Source organism: Haliotis rubra, unplaced genomic scaffold (assembly GCF_003918875.1).
Source record: "Haliotis rubra isolate DU_JTF1 unplaced genomic scaffold, ASM391887v1 Scf1154, whole genome shotgun sequence".
NCBI lineage: Eukaryota > Metazoa > Mollusca > Gastropoda > Lepetellida > Haliotidae > Haliotis > Haliotis rubra.
In genome coordinates, this window is record NW_025765064.1 from 217469 (window position 1) to 244349 (window position 26881).

General features: G+C 40.1%; 1 protein-coding gene across 2 annotated transcripts in view; it reads right to left on the reverse strand.

Moving 5' to 3' along the window:
• LOC124255426 (multiple epidermal growth factor-like domains protein 10) overlaps positions 1–26881 on the reverse strand; it is an 88897-nt gene that overhangs the window by 37397 nt on the left and 24619 nt on the right. Inside the window, exons 8-16 of one of the 2 annotated variants that reach the window (XM_046689351.1) lie at positions 25519–25653; positions 25095–25229; positions 24201–24335; positions 22184–22321; positions 20117–20254; positions 18692–18829; positions 17348–17395; positions 16809–16887; positions 15136–15772 (exon numbers count right to left, since the gene is read on the reverse strand). In XM_046689351.1, coding sequence (XP_046545307.1) covers positions 15532–15772; positions 16809–16887; positions 17348–17395; positions 18692–18829; positions 20117–20254; positions 22184–22321; positions 24201–24335; positions 25095–25229; positions 25519–25653 — 1187 coding nt within the window. In that variant the 3' untranslated portion in view covers positions 15136–15531. Of the gene's footprint in view, positions 1–15135; positions 15773–16808; positions 16888–17347; positions 17396–18691; positions 18830–20116; positions 20255–22183; positions 22322–24200; positions 24336–25094; positions 25230–25518; positions 25654–26881 lie in introns of those variants that run through there. The other variant, XM_046689343.1, reaches the window with a different exon arrangement.

A 26881-nucleotide genomic window follows, 5' to 3' on the forward strand; every position in this document is an offset into this window, starting at 1 on the left:
GCTGTGGACATTCTACCGCGGCTCCACACGGGGACTAGTCAGTTTAATCAATTATAAACTCTGTCAAAAAAGAAACGCAACCCCTGTCCTCAGATATGAAAAATTCGTTTGAATGAAGTTATTGCTTCCAAACTAAATGTTATTCGAATGTATTGAAATTATACACGTAATTAATGAAGATTACCATCCAAACAACTGCATTTGTACGCATAAGTGTATTTTATTGCTTATTCCGTCACAACGCATGAAATGACCCTCATGGTGACTTCGCACAAAAAAAACACATGCAAATCATGAAAATGGCAGTTAATGTAGGGGTGTATAAAAGCCCATGTGCTTTCGTATTATATTCATTCATTTGTCGCATGAAAAGCTGTGTGAAAAATGCCACGATTGAGTGCTGCCGACCGAAATATCGCCATTGGTCGTGTTCAAGCCGGAGAAAGTTTTGGAACTGTTGCACGGCACCTAAATGTTCACAAAACAACGATATCCCGACTTTGGAGCCGCTATAACAACTTCAATTTGACCAACGATCGCCCGAGAAGTGGAAGGCCAAGAATCACGACCCCCCCTTCAAGATCGGTACATCCGGGTCCATCACCTGCGTAATCGGCATGCCCTACCAACCGTGACTGCCACACAAATACCAGGTTTGAGGAGAGTGTCAGCTCAAACGATTAGGAACCGTCTGAAAGAAGCGGGTTTACGTGCCTGTAGACCAGTTGTTGGACCTGTACTACGCCCCCTACATCTCCGCCGACGACTCAGGTGGTGCAACAACGTAAGGATATGGACTTTACAAAACTGGAGGCGCATCTGGTTTTCTGATGAATCCCGTTTTCTTTTGCAACATCACGACGGAAGAAAACGTGTGTATAGGAGACGTCATGAACGTTTTGCGCCCATCTGCGTCCGACAGGTGGACAGATTTGGCGGAGAAAGCGTTATGGTTTGGGGATCCATCTCATACAACCAGAAATCAGACTTGGTGATCGTTGAAGGGAACCTGACAGCCCAACGTTACATCAACCACGTATTACAGCCTCACCTTCTCCCGATTATTGACCAACAGACACAGATTTTTCAACCAGACAACGCCCGGCCTCATACTGCACGTGCAACAATGAACTTTCTGCAGAATTCCAACGTCAATGTCTTGCCATAGCCCTCTAAATCACCAGACCTCAACCCTATTGAACACCTGTGGATACTCTGGGTCGACGCGTACGTCAACGTCAGCCGCCGCCACAGACGCTGCAACAGCTCGGCGTTGCACTGCAGGAGGAGTGGAGAGCCATTCCCCAGGAAAGAATCCGGCGTCTTATCCGTTCTTGTCCAAGGAGATGCCGTGCAGTGATTGCAGCTCGTGGTGCTCATACGAGATACTGAGAAAGACGCCCCTGGTGACAAACTGGTGTCTGTGAGATGACTTTGAAATGACAATTTTAAACATGCCCATCTTGGTTATTATTCTGCCAAATTTCAGACTTCTGTCTTAAATAATAAAAATGCTGTGTCGTCTTAAAACTTCAGATCAAAATCTCTAAAATACAGGGGGGTTGCGTGTTCCCACAGTGATACCTTTTGACAGAGTTTATGATGCCACAATCGAGTATCACTCTTTAAAACAAACCTACATAATAAAAACATATACATATACCTTACAGCACAACATTATCTGTACTGTGATATTCTTATAAATATACACAATAAACAATTGTTAAATAATATGATATCTCAAGTGGCACAGATATTACATGTACCATCAAGTAGACAACATGGCCGACAAAGATGGCCGCTAAGCAGGCACACATGCTTGTGCATCACCTGACCTCATAAAAGATTACAATTATTACTAATAAACTTATAATGAAAATGCTGATGCAGTAAACATGAAAATCATGCCTATAAACACACAATATTTGACTTACGCTATATTCTTAAAACACATTCATGCCTTCACATCACACAATATTAAAACCTAAGCAAAAATAATGTTTATAATATAACTATACAAACAGATATTACATCCTACATAATATGTTTATAATTAAGTTAACTAACCTTATACAGAGAGAAGTTGTAGACCAAAGAGAAGAAATCAGACGTCTGTCAAAAATATCACGTACGTCATGCTTCTCGTGCGGCTGTATGTGGTAGACTGACTAAAATGTGCTGATGTTAGTAAAGAAGAAATCATACAACATAAAACTGACCAATCAGAGATCAAGGAATAGCTTGCCCTCTGAGTTAAGAACAAAAGAACACCCTGATCTCCCACAATAATACAATAGGAGCCTAGGTCCAGCTTTGGGTAATCTAGCTGGAGACAAATACCAAACATACTCTAATAAATACCTAATCCAATAAAACTACCACAACCAAACTTTTTAAAAATGATACCGTATTTACACAAATAAATAGATAAAAGGTAAAATATGACACTGCCACACACTTCCCCCCTACGACAAATGACGTCCTCGTCATCACAACTTCTCTGCCACAAGATCTAAAAGATCATCCGATGCCTTATCACATTTACTGGCTACCACTCCTGTAGCTATGAGAGGACTAAGGTAGTCAGTTCTCGAGATCCAGTCCGGCCTTGGTGTTGTCCTAGCTGCCATCACATATTTGCCACTTGTCTGCCACGATGGTTTCTGAGGTTCCCTCTGTGACCTCCTTAGTGGTGGGGTAGGTAGTATCCTCCGCCGAGGTCTATCTTCGGGTGTGGTTCTTGTCTGTGGTGGCTCAGGAGTTTCTACTTCCGTCTGCACATCCTCTTGTGCAGAAGCATGAACATCCTCTGGTAACAAGTTGACAGGTGGTACAGATGATCCCGGAACTTCAACTTCTATCTGCATGTCTTCTGGTGCAGAAACCGCTTCATCACCTGGGATATCTCCAACTTCATCACCATCAACATCTGTGGCTCTCTCTGGCTCTTCATCCCTGTGATCCTCATGCAGAGCGGCATCTGTCACAACTTCAGCCTGACTCTCAGGTGGCCTATCAGCCGGTACACCAGCTGAAACTGAGGGTTCTGATGAGGTCACGGGCACAAAACAAATTTCATCTTCTGATTCGTCCTCTTGATCCTGACCCAAATCCTCCTTTTCCTGGGTTGATGATCCCGATGGAGGAACTGGCGTCTTATATTTCCGAGGCCTTGGAATGGGGACGGGTGTACCTGGGACTGCTTGTGGCAGAGATCCTATGGGAAGAAGTAAATTCCTGTGGAGGGTCCTCCGTTTCCCATCGTCTCTCTCCTTCCCTACTACAAACACAGGTATCACAGGATCAGGCTGATGAAGAATGACATATACATCATTTTCCCACTTGTCAGCGATCTTGTGTTTCCCATCAAATGCGACGATCTTAACAAGCACCCGCTCTCCAATGTCCAACATGCCAGCTCTGGCTTTGATGTCATAGTTAGCCTTCTGTCTTGCTTGAGACTTGGTGGCAGATTCAGCAGCGAGTTCATATGCCTGTTTCAGTCGATCTTTCAGGGACTTAGTGTATTCCAACAGAGACTTGGCCTTGCTTGGTTCATAATCTAGTCCAAATGCTAGGTCTACAGGGAGTCTTGGCTGTTTTCCGAACATAAGAAAGAACGGTGAATATCCTGTTGTCTCGTGCCTTGTAGAGTTGTAGGCATGCACGAGAGGACCAACATGGCTCTTCCAGTCCCTCTTTTCACTTGCATCCAAGGTTCCAAGCATGTTCAGTAGTGTTCTGTTGAACCTCTCACACTGTCCGTTTCCCATAGCGTGGTAAGGAGTAGTCCTGGACTGATCAATCTGTGTGAGATTTCACAACTCCTTCATAAGGTTCCCTGAAAGTTTGCTCCTTGGTCTGAGTGGATTCTCTTGGGTAATCCATAATTGACGACAAAGTTCTTGAAAAATACCTCAGCTGTTGTTCGAGCAGTCATGTTTTTGGTGGGATAAGCCTGGGCATAGCGGGTGAAATGATCGGTGACCACTAGTATACGCTGTTGTCCTCCCTTGGATGGTTCCAGTGTAGGGACCAATTCCAAGGGCTGTGTGGTCTTAAATGCTTACGAGTGGTGCCTTTACTGTGGTTCCACTTTTCCTCCTGATACATCTGTCACACTGGCTGACATGATTCTCGATCTCCTTTGTCATTCCCGGCCGAAAGAAACGATCCCGTATGAGTGAATTGGTCCTGTCACGTCCTGGATGTCCAACCTGATCGTGAAGGCAGCGTAGCACAGACTGGCGACATCTACTAGGCAGAACAAGTTGTTCACAGGTTTCACTGTCTACAGATGTAACTCGATACAGGACTCCTCTTTTCAGTTTGAGACTTGGAAAGGTCTTAAGGAGACCAGTCATCTCAGGATCTGTTAAACAGTCACTTGCTCTGGATTTGGTTCCATTCCTCAGATGAGCCATGATATTATCCAACGCTGGGTCTCTAGCTTGTGCTCTCCTACAATCACGGGCATTAATATCACATTTATCATTGCTGATTTTCATCTCTGGCTCTTGAAGGATGTCAGACGAAACAGATACACTCTCTACTAGGCTAGGGGTTGATTTCATGTTGCATATGGCGCTAATGGAATCTGATGTTATCTGTTGAGTCGGATGATCTTCTGGTGTTTGAAGTCGTGACAGTATGTCGGCATCAGCATTGTTCTTCCCAGGTCGGTATGATATGGTGAAGTTATACGCGGAGAGTGCTGCAAGCCATCTATGTCCTGTTACGTCCAACTTCGCACTTGTGAGTACATAGGTGAAAGTAAATTTGTGAGCAGAGTAGTTCCTTTCCAACTTATTGTGACTCCGACCAGCATATGCAATAACTTGATGGTGATCATCATGCTCCTGGTACAACACAGCTCCGAGACCTCATGTGCTGGCATCCGTGTGCAATTCAAAAGGATGTGAATAATCCACAAGTCCAAGAACGGGTGGTGATACAAGTCTGTTCTTTTGCTCCTGGAATGCTTTTTCTTGGTTGGATCCCCAAGTCCACTGTAGCATTGTCTGCTCTTGTCTGGTTCAACGTTTCTTGCCTTTCGTCTTAGGCATCAGCTCCGAGAGGGGTTTGGCGATCTTAGAAAAATCCTGGACAAATTTCCTATAATATCCTGCAAAGCCGAGGAATTTCCGAACTTCTTCCGGACTTGTTGGTGTAGGCCAGTCTCTAATATTGATCTTTTCAGGGTCGGCCTCAATTCCGTTCTCAGATACGATGTAGCCATCATATTTCACTTTATTCTTAAGAAACTTGCATTTCTTGGTAGCCAACTTTAAACCACATTCTCTGAGACGTTGAAATACAAGTTCAAGGCGTTCAAGATGTTCTTCGTAGATCTTGGAGAAGATTGTGAGGTCATCAATATAAACCAGGCATATCTTGAAATGCAATCCTGACAGACAATTCTCCATGGTGCATTACACAGGCCGAATGGCATCCGGTTGAATTCGTAGAACCCAAGTGGTCCAATGGTGAATGTCGTTCGTTGTTTATGATATTCGAGTTCGACTTGGTGATATCCTGATTTCATGTCGAGAACGGAGAAGTATTTATTTCCACCAAGACAATCCAACATTTCTTCAACCCGAGGGAGCGCATATGAATCCTTCAAGGTCCGATTATTCAACTGGCGAAAATCATCCTAAGTTTTCCGTCAGACGACCATGGGCTGTGGGACTCTCGGATAACTCCAGCTGACAACAGTTGTTGAAGATGACTATGAACTTCTTCATACAGGGCAGGAGGTATTCTTCGATGGCGCTGCTTTAAGGGTATGTTGTTGGTTAAGTCGATGCGATGTCTTACAGCTGTACTATGACCTAAGTCATCATCTCCCTTGGAAAAGATGTCCTTGAACTTGAGGATGACTCCAAGTCCTAAGGTCAGTTCCTCCTGAGATATAGCTTTCTGTTCAACATCAACTTGTTGCAACAAGCGTTTTCCATCATCAGAATCCAGTGGCATCAATCCTTGAAACGTAATGGGTTGGAGTTCACATAACAGTGCTCTTGGATGTACAACAACTGTCTGAGTGGTGACGTTAGCGACATGGATGTTCGTAGTTGTAGTCCACAATGGTGGGAGCAATGTCAAGGTCACTTGGAATTGCAGCGTTGTCAGTCGGCTGAATCAGTGCACATGCTTTAGGATAGTTGACACTCTTGACAACATGGCCTCTGATGACAACTTGACTATTTGCAGGGATAATCACATTTCCATGTTCTGCGCTTTCCACAAGTCCAAGTTTCCATCCATTCCTTATCAGCTCTTTCTCCCTCAACACTATACTGCGGAAAGCCAAGTACCAGGGTGTATACAGTGCAGCCTTCTGCAGAAACTTGACACCATGTGTTTTCTTGCATCCTTCCAATAGATGGCATAGGATGTTGGTTGCAAGTAACGCTGGCACTTTAGAGTTGCACTGGGTGTCCGTTGATACGAGAAACAAACATGAAACAGGTTTAGCAGATGATATTCCTGATGTTTCTAGCTTGACATCCACATATCCAGTTTAGGGTAATGACTCTCCTCCAGCACATTCAATGTTCAAGATGTTATCAAGTGACTCCAGTGGTACACGTCTAAGCTGTGAATTATGGACACTGTAGTTCCTGTGTCTAAAAGTGCTCTTGCTCTGACTCCCTCGATCCTCGATCTGATTTCATCCGAATCCTCATTGTTGGTAGGCTTATCCTTCAGGGCATGGGATAGAAGTTCCTCCAAACGACAAGCCCAATGTGAAACATCCTCATCATCATTCTGTCTAGAGCTATAAAACTGAGCCATCCTTGATTCCCTCCTCTCGACAACTCCAAAGACAATGTTGAATTTCCTAAGCAGTGATGTAATACTTGTTCCATGGTCTCATGTTGACGGCAATCTTAGCGGCTTCTCCCTTCAAAGATTCCTTAATGGCCTGCTCCTTACTACCCTGAGAATACAATCCTGATTCCATACGTCCATCAACTCGATATCTCCAGACATCATATGGAGCGTCCTTTCCTGTTCTGTCACCACTGAATGGAGGAATCCTGGGGAACCTATGATGATCCATAGCGCTACTAGCCCGAGCTCCAGTTCCTGATGCAGAAGGGCCTAAATCTTGTTTCTCAACTGGAGTGGATTCACTCTTGATAGACATCACATTCTGAAGCCAAGCCTGAAAATCCTCCGGAGAGTTGGCCTTGGGTTTTTCCTTTCCGCGCCTAAATGCTTCCAAAATGTTAGCAATTTTCTCCTGTGAAAAATCCATGGCTGATCAGAGTAATAGTTCCAGATGATAATCCAAGAGGAAATCTATATATACAAAACTAAACTAACTGGAATCCAACAACAAATTCACCCGGTGAAGCTAGAATCCCAGAATTCACGTGATGCGAGCAACAGTCCACAAAAAAACGAAGCAATCACTTAGTAGTGAGCAATCACAACATCATAAGACCAAGTGAAAATCCAAAATCCAAAAAGCAAAACCAAACAAAATCACATGATCAGACAAAAACACAAACTCCCAACAAGATGCAATATTCACATTACTCCAGTTATCAGTGAGGGTGAGACTACTCACTGAGGATCAACGACCAAACAGGAGATATAATGTAATGAATGAACTGCAAACTAAAATAAGCACTTCACATTCCTGAACTTACCAAACAAATTGAGAAGAAGCGGTCACTAAAAACTTCACTTACAACAAGTTCCACTGAATAAAAAAATATCGAAAGGAGGATAGATTGATATGGTTACGAGGTGCAATGTGCCTTTACTAAGTGCAACTAAACTTACCTGTCGAGTCCGTTAGACAAAGAAGGAAAGGAAGGAAGACAACACAAACTACTTATACCTACATAATGACTTAAATAAAGTTTAACACCTAATTATAACTAAGGTTAAACTGACACACTTTTATTACACAGTCACTCACAATAGGCACACGCAGTATGGTAAGACAACTAAATATAGTAATTAACTAAGGCCCTATGTATAAAAGGTAGCACTAAGGTGATCACCAACTAACTGAGGGTACCCAAAGTAACTATGGTAACTAACTAAAAGCAACTAACTAAAGTAAATTGACTAAATTGAATTAACTAACTAAACTATGATATGTCAAATATTATTTCACATTTGAAAAACTACTAAAGAAATGTAATCACATCTTAGTTATAAAGGCAACTAAGACATGATAAGTTCAAATTGAACAAATGCTTTCAGTGAATAAAATACAACTGTATTATCAAATCTTGTCAAACAATGACAAGCAAATACATGGTAAAAACTACATTATACTATGGTAAACAAAACAGGGGATAATTACATGGTGAATAGAATTCTGGTTATGTACGAATGTAGATGTAGCAACTTACACTACATCATAAGTAGGCAGTGATCACATGATCATGCGTGACCTCTCAAAGTCAGTCGTAGCTGACGCACAAAGTCAGACGTGGGTCTGTGATCTCAATTACATGATATCACATAGAAGTGACGAGTACGTATAGAGTACTACACAAGTACAAGTACAAGTACAGTAGAGATGAGCGTACGTGAATACAGCTTCTTTGGTAGTGATGTGGCTCCTCGCTCTCTTACCATAATACAATAGGAGCCCAGGTCCAGCTTGGGTAATCAAGCTGGAGACAAATACCAAACATACTCTAATAAAAACCTAATCCAATAAAAATACCACAACCAAACTGTTTAGAAATGATACCGTATTTACACAAATAAATAAATAAAATGTAAAATATGACACAGCCATTAGAATGCTGGCAAGTCACCGATGGCTATTGCAAGAGATGTTGATTGTCATCCATCAAATATATTAATCTATTGACCAGAAAACATCCGCACGCGAAGGACGATAAAGACCGTCAACTCCTTGGGAGGACACAATCCATCTCAGACAAACAAGACTTCTTTCTTTCATGTAAAGTGGTGGGTTAAAACAGATTGACTTCCACACTTGCCTAATATAGAACCAGGCGACCTATCACACGTCACTGGAATTTGAGGAGATAGGGAAGGTTCCACTGCTCGGTCGAAAATGTTTTCGCATGACCGATGGCCAAACTCGAGTTTGGCGTCACAGAAACACTGCATATGTGCAACCAAATGTCTTGGAGCAAGCGTCGTTTGGCGGGAGTTCATTGGAGGTGTGGGGTCGCCTTTCACATGACTGTAAACCCGACCTTGTGGCGATCAGACAAAATCTGAATGGACAACGCTACATCACTGACATCCTAGACAGGTTTGTTGTACCACATTTCGATGGTCATCCTCTTACAACAAGACCAGGTTTCATGGACATCACGAGTCGCAGAAAACGCCAGTACAGGCCTTTTATCAAGAACGGAACACAAAACGTCAAATTCAACAGTCAAATTCTTATACAGTCAATGCAGAGGAGTTATAGAGATGTAATTACAATTGGCGGTGATTAACTAGATATTGACATTGTGTTAGTTTACTTTTGTGATTGTATGAATCTTGAAATTGACCGCACTATGAATACGTCAGACGACCATACCTACAGCATTTGACAATGAGTAAATGTTTTCCATGTTTACTTCTCTGAAGGGTAAAATGTCAGTATCTGGTGTGACCACCATGAGCATCGATAACAGTTTGGCAGCGGTGAAGAAGGAAAGGTGCCAATGCTGTCTTGAGGAGTGTTTTGATACTCTTGCTGAAGTGCTGTGTGCAGTTCTTGAAGTGTTTCAGGTGGCGGATTACGCTAGTGCCAGCGTCGATCAAGAGTATCCCATAGATGTTCAATGGGGGACAAATCCTGTGATCGAGAAGGTCAAGGTAACACCTGAACGTTGTTTTGCTGTTCCTGTCAAACACGTGCAAAGTGAGGTCCAACATTGTCATGCTCCAAAGATCAACCGTTGACGTTGATGAAGGGAAGGACGTGACGTTGAACTGGTTTTCTGGCAAAAAGTCTGGCTTCCCATAGCCAATTGCGCACTGTCTGGTCGGAGATTCGACGTAGTCCTGCGATTTGGATTGTTGTGGATGATGCGGCCGTGGTGTTTGAACGAAGATGTCAGAACCGGATGTAGCGATTCAGGGCGGCGGTGGTAACTCTACGTCGACCTGGCCTGGGTCTGTCATTAACACTCCCAGTATTGTTGTATTGGGTCCATAGGTTTGAGATGGTCTGTCTGGATACGCTGAAGTGCCTTGCCACCTCATGCTGCGATGCCCGTCCTTTGTAAACGGCCGATGGCTTTATGTCGTTGAGCGTCTGTTAGTCTTTTCATTCTCTTGTCGTCTATAGTGGCTTAAAGCATGTGGAGTACAATTGATATGGCTATTTAAAGCCTTCAGCCATAGGCTTCAGCTCAGGGTGATACACAATTTCATGATACACGTGTATTTTATGTAGGGTGCATTTTAGCGATTCACCACAGACGTGAGTGTAACGTTACGTTTTTGTTCAACGTTTCTCTTTGCAAACGTTTTGTCGTCGGCAACCATTCCCTACGTGTTGGGATTCAGCATGGAATGGTTTGTGTCAAATAATAAATTTTCGTTTGTTGATAGATCAGTGTCAGCGACCAGGGAAGAGAAAATCCCAAAACCGTTTTGTAAGTCACGCCAAACCCTTACAAGTAGTCGTTGACTGATTGGTGAAATCCGTTCGGCCGTCTCACGTTTGTTTGGACGGTCCTAAGTCGCTCAAAGGTTAGCTGACGCGACCTTCTACTAGGTTTTGTTAGACTCAGTATAGCAGTGGCTATAATAAAAGTGAAAGAGACCCGTTAGACCTGTTTAGACGTATGCATAGAGAATATAAGTAGCAAAACACGTCACAAAAGATTGTTTGCCCAAAATGATGATAGATGCAATTCCCTAGTTTCACGGTGAATACTTGACATGGTTTTGCATGTGTTTCGGAAAGAATGCCTGTCACCTGTCCATATAGTAACATCCATTGCTCCAGAAAATCTGTACAGGAATGCAAACAGTGAGAGTGTAACGTGATTTGTTGTTCTGTAAATGAAAGTGTGTGCTTTAAAGTGATTGGCAGGAAACATTGATAGATGTGTACCATTTGCTATCATGGATACAATAAATGAATATTTAGTCTGATAAATAATCAATAAGTCCGCATAGCTGTCTTGTTAAACATTTTGTTAATTAAAATCATGTTTTAATTGAGTTCAAGAAGGGAGAGTGAGTGAGTTAAGTTTTATGCCGCTTTTAGCAATATGCCAGCAATATCCAGACACCAGAAATGTGGGGGACACCAGAAATGGGCTTCATAAATTGTACCCATGTGGGGAATCGAACCCGGGTGTTCGGCGTGATAAGCGAACGGTTTCATGTAATTTCTGAAGTAAATAACGTTTTCGGGTTACATTGTCGATAATTCTATGAAAGTTTCAGATGCAACCAAATAACCGTTAATAACATGTCATTGACCAATAACACAGAATCTTCTTAATACCAACCGTATTCACTGGAACAGATTCCATGAGGAGCAAAGGGCAAAATCACGGTTGAATTTATATGAATTTGTCAGGTATTCCCGTTTGTAGAGACACGTCACTTTATTGTAACCTCGTTTCGTTGAAGTTGTTGAAGAGTCTTATATATTTTCTTGTTAATGACAGACCCGTGAAGATCTGGGTTAGACTGACTGAGTTTGGTTTTACGCCGCTTTTAGCAATATTCCAGCAACATCACGGCGGGGGACACCAGAAATGGGCTTCACACATTGTATCCATGTGGGGATTCGAACCCGGGTCTTCGGCGTGACGAGCCAAAGCTTTAACCACTAGGCTACCCCACCGCCCCGATCAGGGTTAGAATTGATCTTCAGTAACCCATGCTTCTCGTAAGAGGCGACTAACGGGATCAGGTGGTCTGACTCGCTGACTTGGATGACACGTGTCATCGTATCCCAGTTGCGTAGATCGATGCTCATGATGTTGATCACCGGGTTGTCCAGACTCGATTATTTGCAGACCACCGCCATATAGCTGGAATATTGCTGAGTGCGCCGTAAAACTATATTCCCTCACTTATCAATAATGCACTTGCTCTACCAGCTGGTATATTTACCAATGCATGTTCAGTTTGATGAACTTATAGATCAAATAGAAATGCTGGGACGTCAAACAATGAAACCCACAATTTATGCTTAATCTCAAACAAAAAATATTTTGTGTTTCAGTAATGTTGACCCAGTCTTCATTTGGATCCTGATGTCTTAAACATGTTAACAACAGTTTCAGATGTATCAGTTTATAAAAATGAAATACCTGGATATACATGTAATCATAAAGAAACACAGTGTACAGACACGCGTGAGAGAAAGAATACCAATATGTTGTCAATTTGTATAAAAGTCAAACATAAAAACAACAGAAGACAAAAAATGGAGGAAACAATTGCTAGCAGACAGTTCAACTCGTTTAAAGTGACCTGCACGAAGAAATCTTAGGGAGGCAAAACAACATCACAACTACCTCAGAAAATAACAAATAACGAAGCCAGTCCTTGAATAGATACAATTACTATTGTATATATTCGTTTCCACATGTATTTGCATAAAACAACCCATATCTTAGGAACTTTGGTAGCATATACACGTGCATACGTTACATGTATGATTCAATGCTAGTTTTATCCGCAGCTTTCTTTCTTTCGGATGTTACGGGGGTGGCAAACCGCAAAACGTCACGGGCAGTTGATGTTTGTGTAGTTGGACAACCTAATTACAAAAAAAGAGTGGCAATATACTATAGGAACAGGTGACAAGCGGAACCTGTCTCACATAAAGGGACGCAACTCCACACATAAAATGGTGACGAGTTAGAACAGTGTCATACCGAGATGCACACGTTGTTTCCCGATCAACATTATATGAAATACGAACTTAAGGTATGGTGCGTTTCAAGGATAGACGGTCATATACAGCGCGCCTAGTCAATTTCGTCGATTACATATTTATCGATATTTGTCAAGCTTACTAAAGTTCGTTATAGGAGGTTAATACATTATTCTGCAATAATACGTTACTGAGTAACGATCAGTAATTCAAATACTCTTTCATGTTACAGTTGATTTACAATCTGTGATGTCACAATCGAGAGAGACCCAGTGAATATCCAGTTGCCCAACTGGATCTAGGCTAACGCTAAGTACTAACAATTACATGCAAAAAGGAACCCCAGTGACTTGAACTTGTCGAAAATCTAGACTTGCTTTATTAATGGCCATTGCATATCATAAAGTGTTGGGTGGAGAGGTGAAAACACAGATCCAGCTTACGATATTTCCAGGTATGTACACATCAACGCTGTCGTAGTCTACATGCATTACATTCGTTCGAATCAAAGCCAGTGTACTAACATACGTATTTGTGTGGAACATAAAGTATGAAATTATTAAACGAAAGTTCATCGTCCACTGCGAAGCGCACATAAAAGATTCACGTTCGGATCATGAATGGACAACAATTTGCTTTACGCAACTTGGGTTTTATGCTTGTTTGAATTGAAGATGCTTGTCATCGAAAATATTGAGAACATGTTTTCTGGAGATATGCTCATGGTGTCAGTCTCCGTTGGTGTTTCGTGTTAAAAAAAAGGAATAATATGGAAAACAATACATAACAAAGTATCGAAAGTACATACAGTATAATTGTTATAGGGTGCCTCCGTGAAACTGATATCAATATTGTATCTACAAATTTAAGAAGGAAGGGAGATATATATAATATTATATAGATGGAGCTGAAATTAAGGTATGTGTACAAAGAATATAAAAAAGGAAATTGCTATGTCTATAAGCTGAACTTGGTGTGAAGCTATTAGGGCTGACATTTGGATGAGTATGGGCTTCTACGGCAGATAAGGGATCAGTGTTATTTATTAGGGCGGAGAAGGTTGCTAGTTGAGGAATGAAAATGCTGGGGATGGAAGGGAATGGCTGCTAGGGATGGGAAGGGCATGAGTATAGGCTGCTAGGGATGGGAAGGGGATGAGTATAGGCTGCTAGGGATGGGAAGGAGATGAGTATAGGCTGTTAGGGATGGGAAGGGGATGAGTATAGGCTGCTAGGGATGGGAAGGAGATGAGTATAGGCTGTTAGGGATGGGAAGGGGATGAGTATAGGCTGCTAGGGATGGGAAGGGATGGGTATAGGCTGCTAGGATGGGAAGGGGATGAGTATAGGCTGCTAGGGATGGGAAGGGGATGAGGATAGGCTTCTAGGGATGGGAAGGGGATGAGTATAGGCTGCTAGGGATGGGAAGGGGATGAGTATAGGCTGCTAGGAATGGGAAGGGGATGAGGATAGGCTGTTAGGGATGGGAAGGGGACGAGTATAGGCTGCTAGGGATGGGAAGGGGACGAGTATAGGCTGCTAGGGATGGGGAGGGGACGAGTATAGGCTGCTAGGGATGGGGAGGGGACGAGTATAGGCTGCTAGGGATGGGAAGGGGATGAGTATAGGCTGCTAGGGATGGGAAGGGGATGAGTATAGGCTGCTAGGGATGGGAAGGGGATGCGTGTAAGCTGGTATGGATGGGAAGGGAATGAGTATAGGCTGCTAGGGATGGGAAGGGGATGCATATAGGCTGCTAGGGATGGGAAGGGGATGACTGCTAGGGATGGGAAGGGGATGAGTATATGCTAATTGGGATGGGAAGGGGATGAGTATAGGCTGCAAGGGATGGGAAGGGGATGGGTATGGGCTGCTAGGGATGGGAAGGAGAGGGGTATAGGCTGCTAGGGTTGGAAAGGGGTGACTATAGGCTGCTAAGGATGGGAAGAGGATGGGTATAGGTCGCTAGGGATGGGAGTTGGATGACTATAGGCTGCAAGGGATAGGAAGACGATGAGTATAGGCCGCTAGGTATAGGAAGGGGATCAGTATAGGCTGAGGTCAGGTTAGCATAGGCTTCTGGGACTGTGAAACGGATGGTAATAGACTTAAGTAGCTGTTGTTTGTGATATACTCTCTGGGGTATGCAAGAGAGATTAAATATGTCAAGGCATTAGTATATATATATATATATATATATATATATATATATATATATATATATATATATATAACCTTCGAAGCATTATAGGATTTGGATTTGTTATTTCATTTTAAATTGTACTTCGGTGATATTACATCACATAACCATAAGCACATGCTACAGTAATATTTGGAAGGGGCTGTTTGAAGGTCCTCGGCATTAAACGGGCACCCAGGTGATTTAAAAAATCAAATTTCTCAAATATCTTCTCATGGGGGTCCAGTCCATCTGGTAGTTGTATTCAGTGGCAATATCGATGTGGTATTAAATTGTTCAGTCCACCTATTACACCATATTATCATTTGGAGTACGACAAAACAATGCAAAAGGAAAAATATAATAATGTTCTAGCATTAACATCTATCAACAAAAGAATTAGTAATTAAATTTGTAGAGTTTTTAGACTTTAAAACCGAGGATATAACAAACACATTTCAAACATGCATTGTGTATAATATTTTGTGTGCTGATCAGTATGTGCTGTCGCTGTTGTCAGTGATTGACAATGGCCTGGCATACACGTGCTCTCCATCAGTATGTTGGTCCTTGGCGACCCCCAGTCGTCCAAGTGTAGTGTAGTTGATTGTGTGAGCGTCTGCGACAGTAGCATAATCTGAAGGGATGTTTGTCGCCACAGAATAGATGGGTTGGTTAACCATGTGCAGTGTTTCGTATGGGCCGGTTTCTTTCACACGAGGACGTCTTTTCCGCCTGGAAAGATTAAAAATAATATTTATGGTGTTACCTAAGAATAGTTCGGTTCTAACGCACACAGTGTGTCCCCGTGGTATCTGTTCAGTTAGTGTACACTCCATGTACGTGGTATCTGTTCAGTTATAGTCCGTTTGACTTCATTTGAGACCGATGAATTGCTCACTAACACAAAATCTAATAATTACAACAAAACCAAATTGTTCACAGCCTCATGAAACCGACAGATCAACTCTGATGATTTGTCTCATTATTTTGGACACCCGAATAAAAAAGTTGTTTTACAAACGATCATTATTTTGTTGTCATTTTTCGCTATATCTTACGAGGGGTGACCACTTGCTGGTAGAACAGCCAGGTAATTAACACGCGCGTGCAGTGAAATTTCAATTTCACAGTACAACTCGCACACCTGGCTGTTCTACCAGCAAATGGCCCCCCCTCGTCAGAAAAAGCGCAAAATGAGTTAGTGGTATGTGTTGCTATTCATGGTTTCTTGGGCAATCTAAGTAAGTGATATAACATCACATGTACAAGAACCTTGACACCCACATAACTTACATTTTCTGTCCTTTGATTGTGAGACAGACAGACCAGTTTTAAACTTGCATGTCCATGGCCCAAGTCGTGTTTTAATTAATAACAAATGTCTCAATTTAAAATGAAAATGACGAAAATGCTTTTTAAACGTAAAACCTAAAACTAGTAATTCATTAAAAAATGAGACGGTCTGTGTTTTGTGCTCGGTTATCATCAATATAATATTGACATTTTATTGAGGTATAAGTGTGAGGTTCTTGAAAGGTATTTAGAAGTTGGACGAACATGAATACATGACACCTTTTTTATGGATAACAACTTCTTTTTATTCTTTTTACGACGTTTCAGATCTATTTCATCAGGTGAATCCGATCATCCGACAATCCATCACCTGATGAAGGAGCAAGAACTAGCTCTGAAACGTCGAATTAAAAAAACAAAGAAGTTGTTGTCCATAAAACGTGTCATGTATTCAGGGTATAAATATGGTAATCACCTGACAAGCAGAACTGCCACAACGATCACGATGACAACTATCAACAGCAGGGCAGCCCCAACGGAAGATCCAATAATAACTGAAGTTAAGTATGATATAAATATATTTTAAAAAGTCACATTATGTTAGATTATACAGGCGACAAACGCATATTATATTTTCACACAGTTATGGATTTCAAGACAGTATTTCAGTACTTCAGTTAATATGGATAGAGGGATCATGTTTCTCGGAAGTCATGTTGAACAGGAACGTCAGGTTGTTGTTGTACTGTTCATGTCATGGAAATTGTTTAAGTTTTAACTTTTTCTGACTGCAAAAATCTATTGAAATACCATCAAAATGTACACCAAGTTGTTTCTAAAGATTTGATAGAGTTAATCTTAAATCAGCTTAGAAAATTAACATTAACATATAATTATATATACTCCGCACATTCATTGTACGGGTTAACTATTGAAGGATTATAAATCATGCAAAATTGCTGAGTATTTACACGGCAAGAACTATATGATGTATAGGTAACACAAGCAACGAACCAAGATGAGTGTCATTGGATTTTCCCTCATTTTCGTCATTCTTCAGTTCTGAAATATAAATAAGATGTAGACTAGTGAGTGAGTGAGTTTAGTTTTACGCCGCACTCAGCAATATTCAAGCTATATGGCGGCGGTCTGTAAATAATCGAGTCTGGACCAGACAATCCAGTGATCAACATCATGAGCATCGATTCGCGCAATTGGGAACCGGTGACATGTGTCAACTAAGCCAGCGAGCCTGACCACCCGATCCCGTTAGTCGCCTCTTACGACAAGCATGGGTTACTGAAGATCAATATTCTAACCTTCCGGACCTTCACGAGTTTCTTTCGCACGAACGACTGCTGTGGGTGCAAGTTGTAGTTATTATATAATGCATCCTATGCAAATATTTGTGTCATAGTACGCTGTATAAACTGAAACCATACACCATTAACGGAACAGAGCAGTACCGTTGTAGCAAAACTTGATTATTGCTAAAACCGCCATAAGCCGTACTCACAAGTATGTGATGACACACGTATGATTAGTTATGGAAACAATCTGATGATTAGTCATGTGAATGTTGATCATACCTAAGTTATATTGTGTATAATTAGGAGATAAACATACTGTGTTTGAAAATCAGAGGTATATAACGAAATTATGAAAGTTCTAAATTTGATTTAAAACCATAACAGCGTTACCAACATTTTACAAAAATACATACTGTGTTGGGAAAAGTAGAGGTATATAGTCCGTTTGGCTCAAAAGCGGACAGATGAATTGCAATCTAACTCGAAAACTAATAAACATAAAATACTCAATGAAACGCTGATCATAATCGAAACATCATACCAACTCTGTGATTTATTTGCAGAATCTTTGTCCCAAAAATAAGAAAGTTGTTTAACAAACTATCATTAAAATATTGACACGGTTCACTGTTTTGTTACGAAGGAGGAGTACAGAGAAAGGGACAGCCAGGTGTTCGAGAAGCACGTTCACAGACAAAGTTATTTATTCATTAACCTGTGCTGTGCCGTCTCCATTCGTTCTCGAACACCTGGCTGTCCCATTCTCTGCACTCCTCCCTCATAACAAATAGTGAACTGCGTCAATATTTTAATGATAGATTGTTAAACAACTTTTTTGATTTTTAGGACAAATATTCTGCAAAAAACATCACAGAGTTGGTATGATGTTATGGATTTCAAGGCAGTTAGATTGCAATTCATCGGTCCGATTTTGAGCCAAACGGACTATAGAACGTGATTGTATACCTCTGAATGACTTTAATTGTGAAATCGCAATCCAGTATTTACTGAAGTCATGGTAGTATATAACTTGAACATTACAACTTACTCTCGTCACACTTAGGTCCAGTCCATCCTGGCTCACATCCGAAAGGACACTGACCATTCACGTGATTGCAGACACTTCCTGTTTGGCAGTTGGAACAGATCGATGTACATCTTAAACCGTAGGTGCCTTGACTGCACTCTGTAAAGTACATAACAAACGGCATAGTGACTGTATCATGCTGTTCGTCAAATACGATGTTTATATATATCATTGAATGAAGTTTGAGAGCATTCATTTCACGATTTGAGAAACAAAGAGTGAACATATATGGTTTTCAGCCTTAACAAGATGAAATACACATTGTATTTGACAAACATCACGGAAGAGTCTATTCTTGTTTAGTACCAATGGGGGTTCAGAGAACATCAGCCCACTTCAAACCATTTATATATTTACCGGCAGTAGAACAGAAACACATTACACCAACAGTAAGGTACATTTTACGGTGCTTTCGTAAAGCGTAAGAAAGCATTTGAAAGGGTGAATGGAAACAAACTATTGATTTTACTTTTCAACAATGACATTCATGAAAGATAGTTTAGATATTATCAGAGTATGTATGGTCATGTTAATTCTGCAGTTTCTAATGGTAATGGAAACACATTGTATGTGGTCGATTGTGTACGACAAGGATGCATTCTAAGAACCAAATATATACCAGTGCAATATCAGTCAAAATATCTCGAAACTGCCCTTGTGTCAATTGTATCCTCAAATAATGAAAACGTTATTCTCCATCTTGCCTCATATGTAAAACATGCGTTATCTTTAAGAAATGAACTGTTGAGCATTGATGAACTTTATTCCTCTCATCCTTGTATTATTGTGTTCATTTACATATATATGTACATCATGTCTTGTCCTTGTATGTGGGCCGGAGGCCTTAAATACAATAAACACTTTGACTTGACTTGACATTCTCAGTCCTTTATGTTTCTCAGTTTTATGAGGGCTCTTGTGGAATGTATTGGTTGTAGGTGAGACGAGAATGTGTTCATATTAGAGCAAATGTACAGCATAATGAGTTTGCTTTTATAAGATTATTTCAAAGTTTCAGAGTAAAATGTGATGTAGGCGTTAAAGATTCTCTCCGCCCTCAATGTAAATGTCCAGGAGATGAAACACACATATGTCCTGTGTATACCGGTGTTGCACCCATTGTAAACATGTAACAAAGAAATAAGCCAACGATATGATATCATTAATACACTAGACATTAAGGACATATTCGAGCTGATGAAGTAAATGTTAAATGTTTTTCATATTACAATGGAAATGTAATGTAATTCATTACCATGTTGATATGCAATGTAGCATAACTGTATAATATACATGTATGTAAGTTTGGTAATGAACGCAATAAATTGAAATGAACTAAAAATACGACCAAAGTAAATAATATACAGGGTACAGGGGACAACTTACTTTCGGTACACTTAGATCCAGTCCATCCAGGTTCACATCCAGCCGGGCACTGACCAGTCACGTGATCACAGACACTCCCTGTTTTGCAGTTGGAACAGATCGATCTACATCCAGAGCCGTATGTGCCTTCACGACACACTGCAAAGTACATAAGAGTGAGTGAGTTAAAATTTATAGTCACATCGGCAATATTTCAGCCATATTGTGACTTCAAAAGTTATAAATTAACAATAAACACAATTACATTATAAAACACCTGTTAACGACACTAAAACAACTAGATTATCATCGTAATAAATTTAAGACTAGTAATTAAATCTAAAATATTTTACCTATAAATGACAATACAATATAAAAACCGGCTATAGATTGCCAATAACTGAAGGTAGATCACCATACTAGGGACCATTGGGACTTACAGTACATTTGCTTCTTGCATGGGCCCTAGATGGATTTACATCATCCCTTCGGCTGTCAGTATTTTAGATACATCTAGCCATACATTAAAATTACACATATTCTACGATTATAAAAAAGGAAGGTTTAAATTTACCTTGAATGTTTTGGGACTTATGTACCCTCTCAGGAGGACAATAATTTTACAGTACTTTAACCCCCTTCGAGGATACAGCCACTAACAATCTAAGTTACTAAGTCAAACGTCTAATCATAAAATAGTTATGTATTTACAAATCATTTAACAAATCTAATTCTTTTAAAAATGCAATAATTAAATAAGAACTGATACTATTAAAGATCCTTCATAGTTCGAGATTTAAAATAGTTATCCCTTGTGATGGAATATTCAACACAGTCAATATTTTAAGATTAAATACAGCAAGAAACTATCAAAGGACATTAAGTAAATGTATACACGAACTATAGATCGCTAGCAACTAAAGATAGACCACGGGGACTTGGTGACCCAAACTGGATTTACACGTAAATATCTGGCTTGAATGGTACCTCCGAAGCATATTTGGATTAGAGGTTCTGATGTCATTAAACGCTACATGAAGCGAGTAATGAGAAATTCTTATATTGAGTGAGTCGGTGAGTTAATATTTAACGTCACATCGGCAATATCTCAGCCACATCGTGACGAAAACAATTTATACAATAAAGATGAAAACATTCTGAAGAGTAAAACCTGTCGACGATGGAACAGTATAAACACTAAAGTGAGTGAGTGAGTTAAAATTTAACGTCACATCGGCAATACTTCAGCATTATAGTAACGAGAACAGTTTTGCATACACAATAGACACAGGTTGTTAAATATCCAGCCATAGAAGGACTGTAAAATAACTAGAGTATCACAGATGGTGTGTGAAACTAGAATGTAAATCTAAAACTATTATATTTAGGAAGACAATACAATATAAAAACAGGCTATAGAAGCAACTGAAGGTAGATCACCATAATAGGGACCATGGGGACCTACAATACCTTTGCTACCTGCATGGACACTAGCTTGATTTTCATCATCCCTTCAGTCGCTGGTGATTATAGTCAAATTTAGCCATAATTAAAAATTACAAAAATACTACCTCAGAATCATGATAAGTTTTAAATTTACTTTGACAGTTTCGGGGCTTACGTACCTAATTCTTACATTGTGCATCTCACACGGCAAATATGCTGTCCGGCACGTTTAGATAGCCTAAGCAGTTTGTAATGAGGAAGCATTTATCTTTTTTCTTGGTTGTGCTAAACAAAACTGGCATTCGCATCTCATCGATAAACGATCACTTTATATTCAACCATGAAATCAGAACTTCAGTTCGAATCGATTATCCAAAGTATTAACGTAGTCAATTGCAGAAATCTCTGGGTAATATTTAGAAGTGGATACAATGCATGTTTTGTTCAAAACGTACGGAAAGATAAATGTTGTATCGGGAATAACGACTTCCTCTGCGCGCAGTGTCATATGTGATGAAGATGTAAAGTACGTTTCCTTTGCTTGCCGATAGACCTTACAGTATGTATGCAGTATGACCTTGCAATCAATAAATTGTACTGAACGACCCAATCAAAGTAAATAATAAACAGGTGCCAACTTACTCTCGTCACACTTAGATCCAGTCCATCCTGGCTCACATCCGACAGGACACTGGCCATTCACGTGATTGCAAACACTTCCGGTTTGGCAGTTGGAACAGATCGATGTACATCTGGGACCGTATGTGCCTAGACTGCATTCTGTAAAGTATATAACAGCATAGTTATTATATCATGCCTTCGTCAAATATGATGTGTATATGTCATCGAGTGAAGTCTGACAACAATAATTTCCCGATTTGAGAAACAAAGAGTGAACATATGTTTTTCAGCCTTCACGACAAACAAACAAACATCATGAAATAGTCTATTTATTATATAATTTTTTATAATTATATATTTTTATGGCAAAATGCAACCTTTACATGTACATTAAGTTACCATCAGATGTCCAAGTGAAATTCCTAGTCACTTGTGCACTAAATAGTCCCTGATATTTAAAATATATCACTCGCATAACACACCGATCTATGTGTTTAAAGTCCAATGTTTACAATTAATAATAATTATAGAAGAACAAGAACATTATTAATCATCAATAACCATATTTATAGCTGCTTTGTGACGCCAATGCGGGCTTTAATACGTGTAAACAACACCACAGCAAATCATTCCAAAGGGAGTCCGCTTCATGGATGTTTGTTGAACAAAAGTCAAACAATAACTATAACAATGTCAGATTTTTGTTGCATAAAAGTTAAAGGAACCGTTTCACACCGTTATATACCATTACGTACTAAATGCCATAGTGCCAGTTTACTGAGAGAGAAGTTGTCAGAAGACGAATCAAGGGAGACAACTTCCCAGAGCAATAGTTCTGGACATTTGTATTTGACAGAAGTGAAAATAATGTTTGTTGACGGTGAAGTATGACTTTGTGATGAAAAGCAGACGTTTTATGCTTATCATATAACTGCATATGTCACACTCATCCAATTATTAAATCAGAATATATATGGATACAGAAAGGAAGCTAAAGTGAATGTATGTGTAAATATTTCAATTGCATATTTTTAAAGTAAAACGTGGTTACATGCAACCAGTGGTATTTGTTTTGCTATTGTCGTATATTGTTGCAGAAAAAACTCACATTCTAAGGAGCAAATATAATGCAGGCTGGAATTCAGTAGAGAATGACAACGTTATGGACTGTTTATTCCAACGTTTATGAATCTTGAACTTAACCAATCTTATCTACGACATTCAATGCAATAGAACTGGAATGGAAACGTTCGCACTGTGTTACTCTGGTTCTCTTCATTCACAACCAACATATTCCTTCCTGTCCATAATGTTCAGTTGTGCATTCGTGAAAGTGCATGTCGTGCTATTCTCTACTGGGACCCTGTTGTTTACTCAGCAAGCTGCTTGAGTATACTGTGGCAGCCAATCTTTGGTTCAATACAAATCATTTTGTAATTGATATCTTTCAGCTCAATGGTGGCATGGCGTTTAAATACACTGTAACCTTTCCACTGGAGCCCAAGTGAATGTTACAAAAATGTGGGCAACAATCCTGCTGCAACACTTTGTAGGGGCAGTTGTGCTCTACCAACTGTTATAACTTTTATGGAGATGTCGAAAGAGATTGTTGTGGTGCCACTGCAGAATGAAGGTGTTTGAATAATCAGAAGCAGCACAAATTGCTCACCATCATATCCTATGGTGACAAACTCAACAGATGGTTCAATACAATATCTCAAACATCATCCTTTTATTCATGAAAGGGCAGCGCCATCGCGCTTATGGACCTAGATAAGGAATGCAGTTTATGGCGTTCAGTACTTATTGTATCACGACTGAAAAAGATTGGTCATGAACGTTTAGTCTTCAGTATATCTTTTCTTTGGGTCTGACGGGATGGACAGTATTCAGTCAAGGTGAAAATGATTATACTCAAGTCCCGATATCCAGTATATTAACGTTGGTGTTAGGCACTCACTAAAATGACTGATATTTCATGCAATATACAACAGCCTATACAAACACACAGCTGACCTCTACAAGTATGTTAACCTACTTGTTTTGCATAGGGAGCCTGTCCAGCCATCTTGACATCCAGCCGGACAGACTCCAGAACTTTTGTCACAAGGTACACCAGCCTCACACAGACCACAGGACTCACAGGAGGCGCCGTAGGTATTAGGAAGACACGCTGACCAGAACAAAATGTGTATTAATAAAAAAAACCTAAAAAATGTATTTTGAAAAAGAAAAATACCCAACACCAACCCAAAACACATCAACAACGAAGTGTTATCAGAGTGTTTTTGTTGTAATTTTAATATCACATTGCTTAAGTGATAGTGATTGGGTCACCATGTTTAATGTTTGAGTGTGGGTTTAAGCTCGCATCTCGGATCATGTATGTGTAATGGCAATAGTATTTTTAGCGGTACGTCTTTTGAGATAGCACTTCAGAGTTGCCTCCCTTTGCTATCTTTTTATTTGTTTTGACTTCCTGGTCTCGACACGTCGTGTGCTTTCAACGTCGTTCTGGGACGATAATGATGGAGCCTAGCTTTGCTAGAATGCTCGATAACTGTGTAAGAGCTATATAAAGGCTGGTTGTTGTGTTGTGCGACACGGGACTTTTCACATGACTGGATTTATACACATCTGTCTGCCATTGTCAAGCTGACCAACCTTTCAAAACCGACCATGCTCGTCTATTCAACTGCTGTCATTGTTAACAACCTCCAATAAGAATAACTGTTCTCATTGTGAATGTCAAGACTCTGGTGAGTTAATATTTTATATTTGTGACCCAATATTTTAGATTTGTGACTAGTAAGTTAGTAAAATACATAAACACATGTCTACATTACGCTAAAATCAATAAATCGATTTGTGTATCGATAATTAAACACGGGAAAAGGGCGAGAGTGAAGTGGCTAAGTGTCAGGTAATTTACCTCTATCACACTTGTCCCCTGTCCAACCTGGCTCACACCCAGCGGGACATACACCTGACACCCTGTTACAAGAGACACCTCCAGCGCACTTCCCACATGAAGAACAGTCGGGACCGTAGGTACTGGTCGGGCAGACTGGCAACAATAGACAGTCAAACCATGTTTACAATTATAAGAAGCATTACTGTTTCTGTACTACATCAGTGCATGAAAACTATGATGCGGTAATTGAAAGCATTTGTTTTGTTTGTGTTTTCAATAGCTTTGATAAAGCATTGTAGAAGTCTTTGTGATCTTCTTGCATGTACTTTGTAGTCAGCCGTAACAATTGGGGCGTTTATGATGATGAATATTTGATTTGGTTTACAAAGTAACGCATAATGCCCGCAAGTTGTCAATAAGCTCTTAGTAAGGATGGTCAAACCTGTTTTACAGTCGTGTCCAGTCGATCCGGCGTTACACCCAAGCGGACAGGTACCATTGACACGGTTACACGTTTCTCCTGTACAGTTGCCGCACGTCAAAGCACAATTTATGCCGTAGGTTCCCGAAGAACAAACTAAGAACAATGCAACGGAGGTCATTAAACATCCATGATCTGATGCAAAAAAAGTGGACACCCAAATAGGTATAAATACATTACATCCAATGAAAGCAAATATCGGTTTCACCTACTTGGGTTGCCAATCAAGATTTGAAGAGGTCATATTAAGACGATGTCGCATCGGCCATTCATGATGCCTGCATTGATTTTGCCTTCACAAGCGATAAATATTTCAAGTAATCACATGAGAAGGATCTTTTAAATAATATTACTTCTATTATTAGTCCTTCTCTATTTTCTATTATCAGTCCTTTTTTCTTCAAAGGAAATTAAACTCATTCAAACCTTTTGATATACATAGTTGTTGTTTTTTCTATAATTTTTTTGTGTATAATAACAAAGAGATATTTTGTGGGTGTATCCAGAAAAGGGGTTGAAGCATTGTAAAGAAAGCTCCATGAGACCATACTTTCAAAGAATGTTATTCCTACCATACTTTCTATGGTAAATTTTAGCTGTTGCCTTAACGCGAGTATAATTTGCACTTTAAGAGAGGATGTAACTTAGGCTCGGGAACCGTATAGGAAGTAGAATCTAGTTGGTATACTGTCCCTACATGACAGCGCTTTATAGCATAAATATATTCAAAATTATGTATGCCTTTCGAAAAACAGAGATGAAACATACAACTTTATGGATGACAACTTGTTGTTTATTTTATTTATTTCTAGAGCGACGTTTCGATGTTGATACACCGTTATCAAGGTAAAAGTGACTACAACAAACGATGAGAAGTATATATACGTAGTATGTTTTACTTCACATAATTTGTTATCGACATACTTAGTCTCTACAAACTGTATGACTGATTTGTTGTACTAGACATGAGCATTGCAAGCTAGACATTTTGAATTTAAATGACTTTGCTAAAGCTGCAGTTTATGCGACCGGTCCAGCTCCGACTCAGGCTTAAGGGATCTGGCCTACCTATTCGATCATAAAAGTTTGTTTCGTTCGAGTTTGGGTAGGTTTCAACCAAGTCTGTCTTCAACACATGGATGCTCTTTCCGATCAAAGACCCCTTCGCGATCCTCAGTGTTGGGACTGGTAGTACTATAATACTTTGATGGAGATGTAAGTGGCTATACCCTCGAGGGGTGTTGAAGTAACGCAAAACAATTGTATGTAAGTTTCACATAATTTGAAGTATTTTTATGCATGCCTGAAATTCATAACTCTGTAT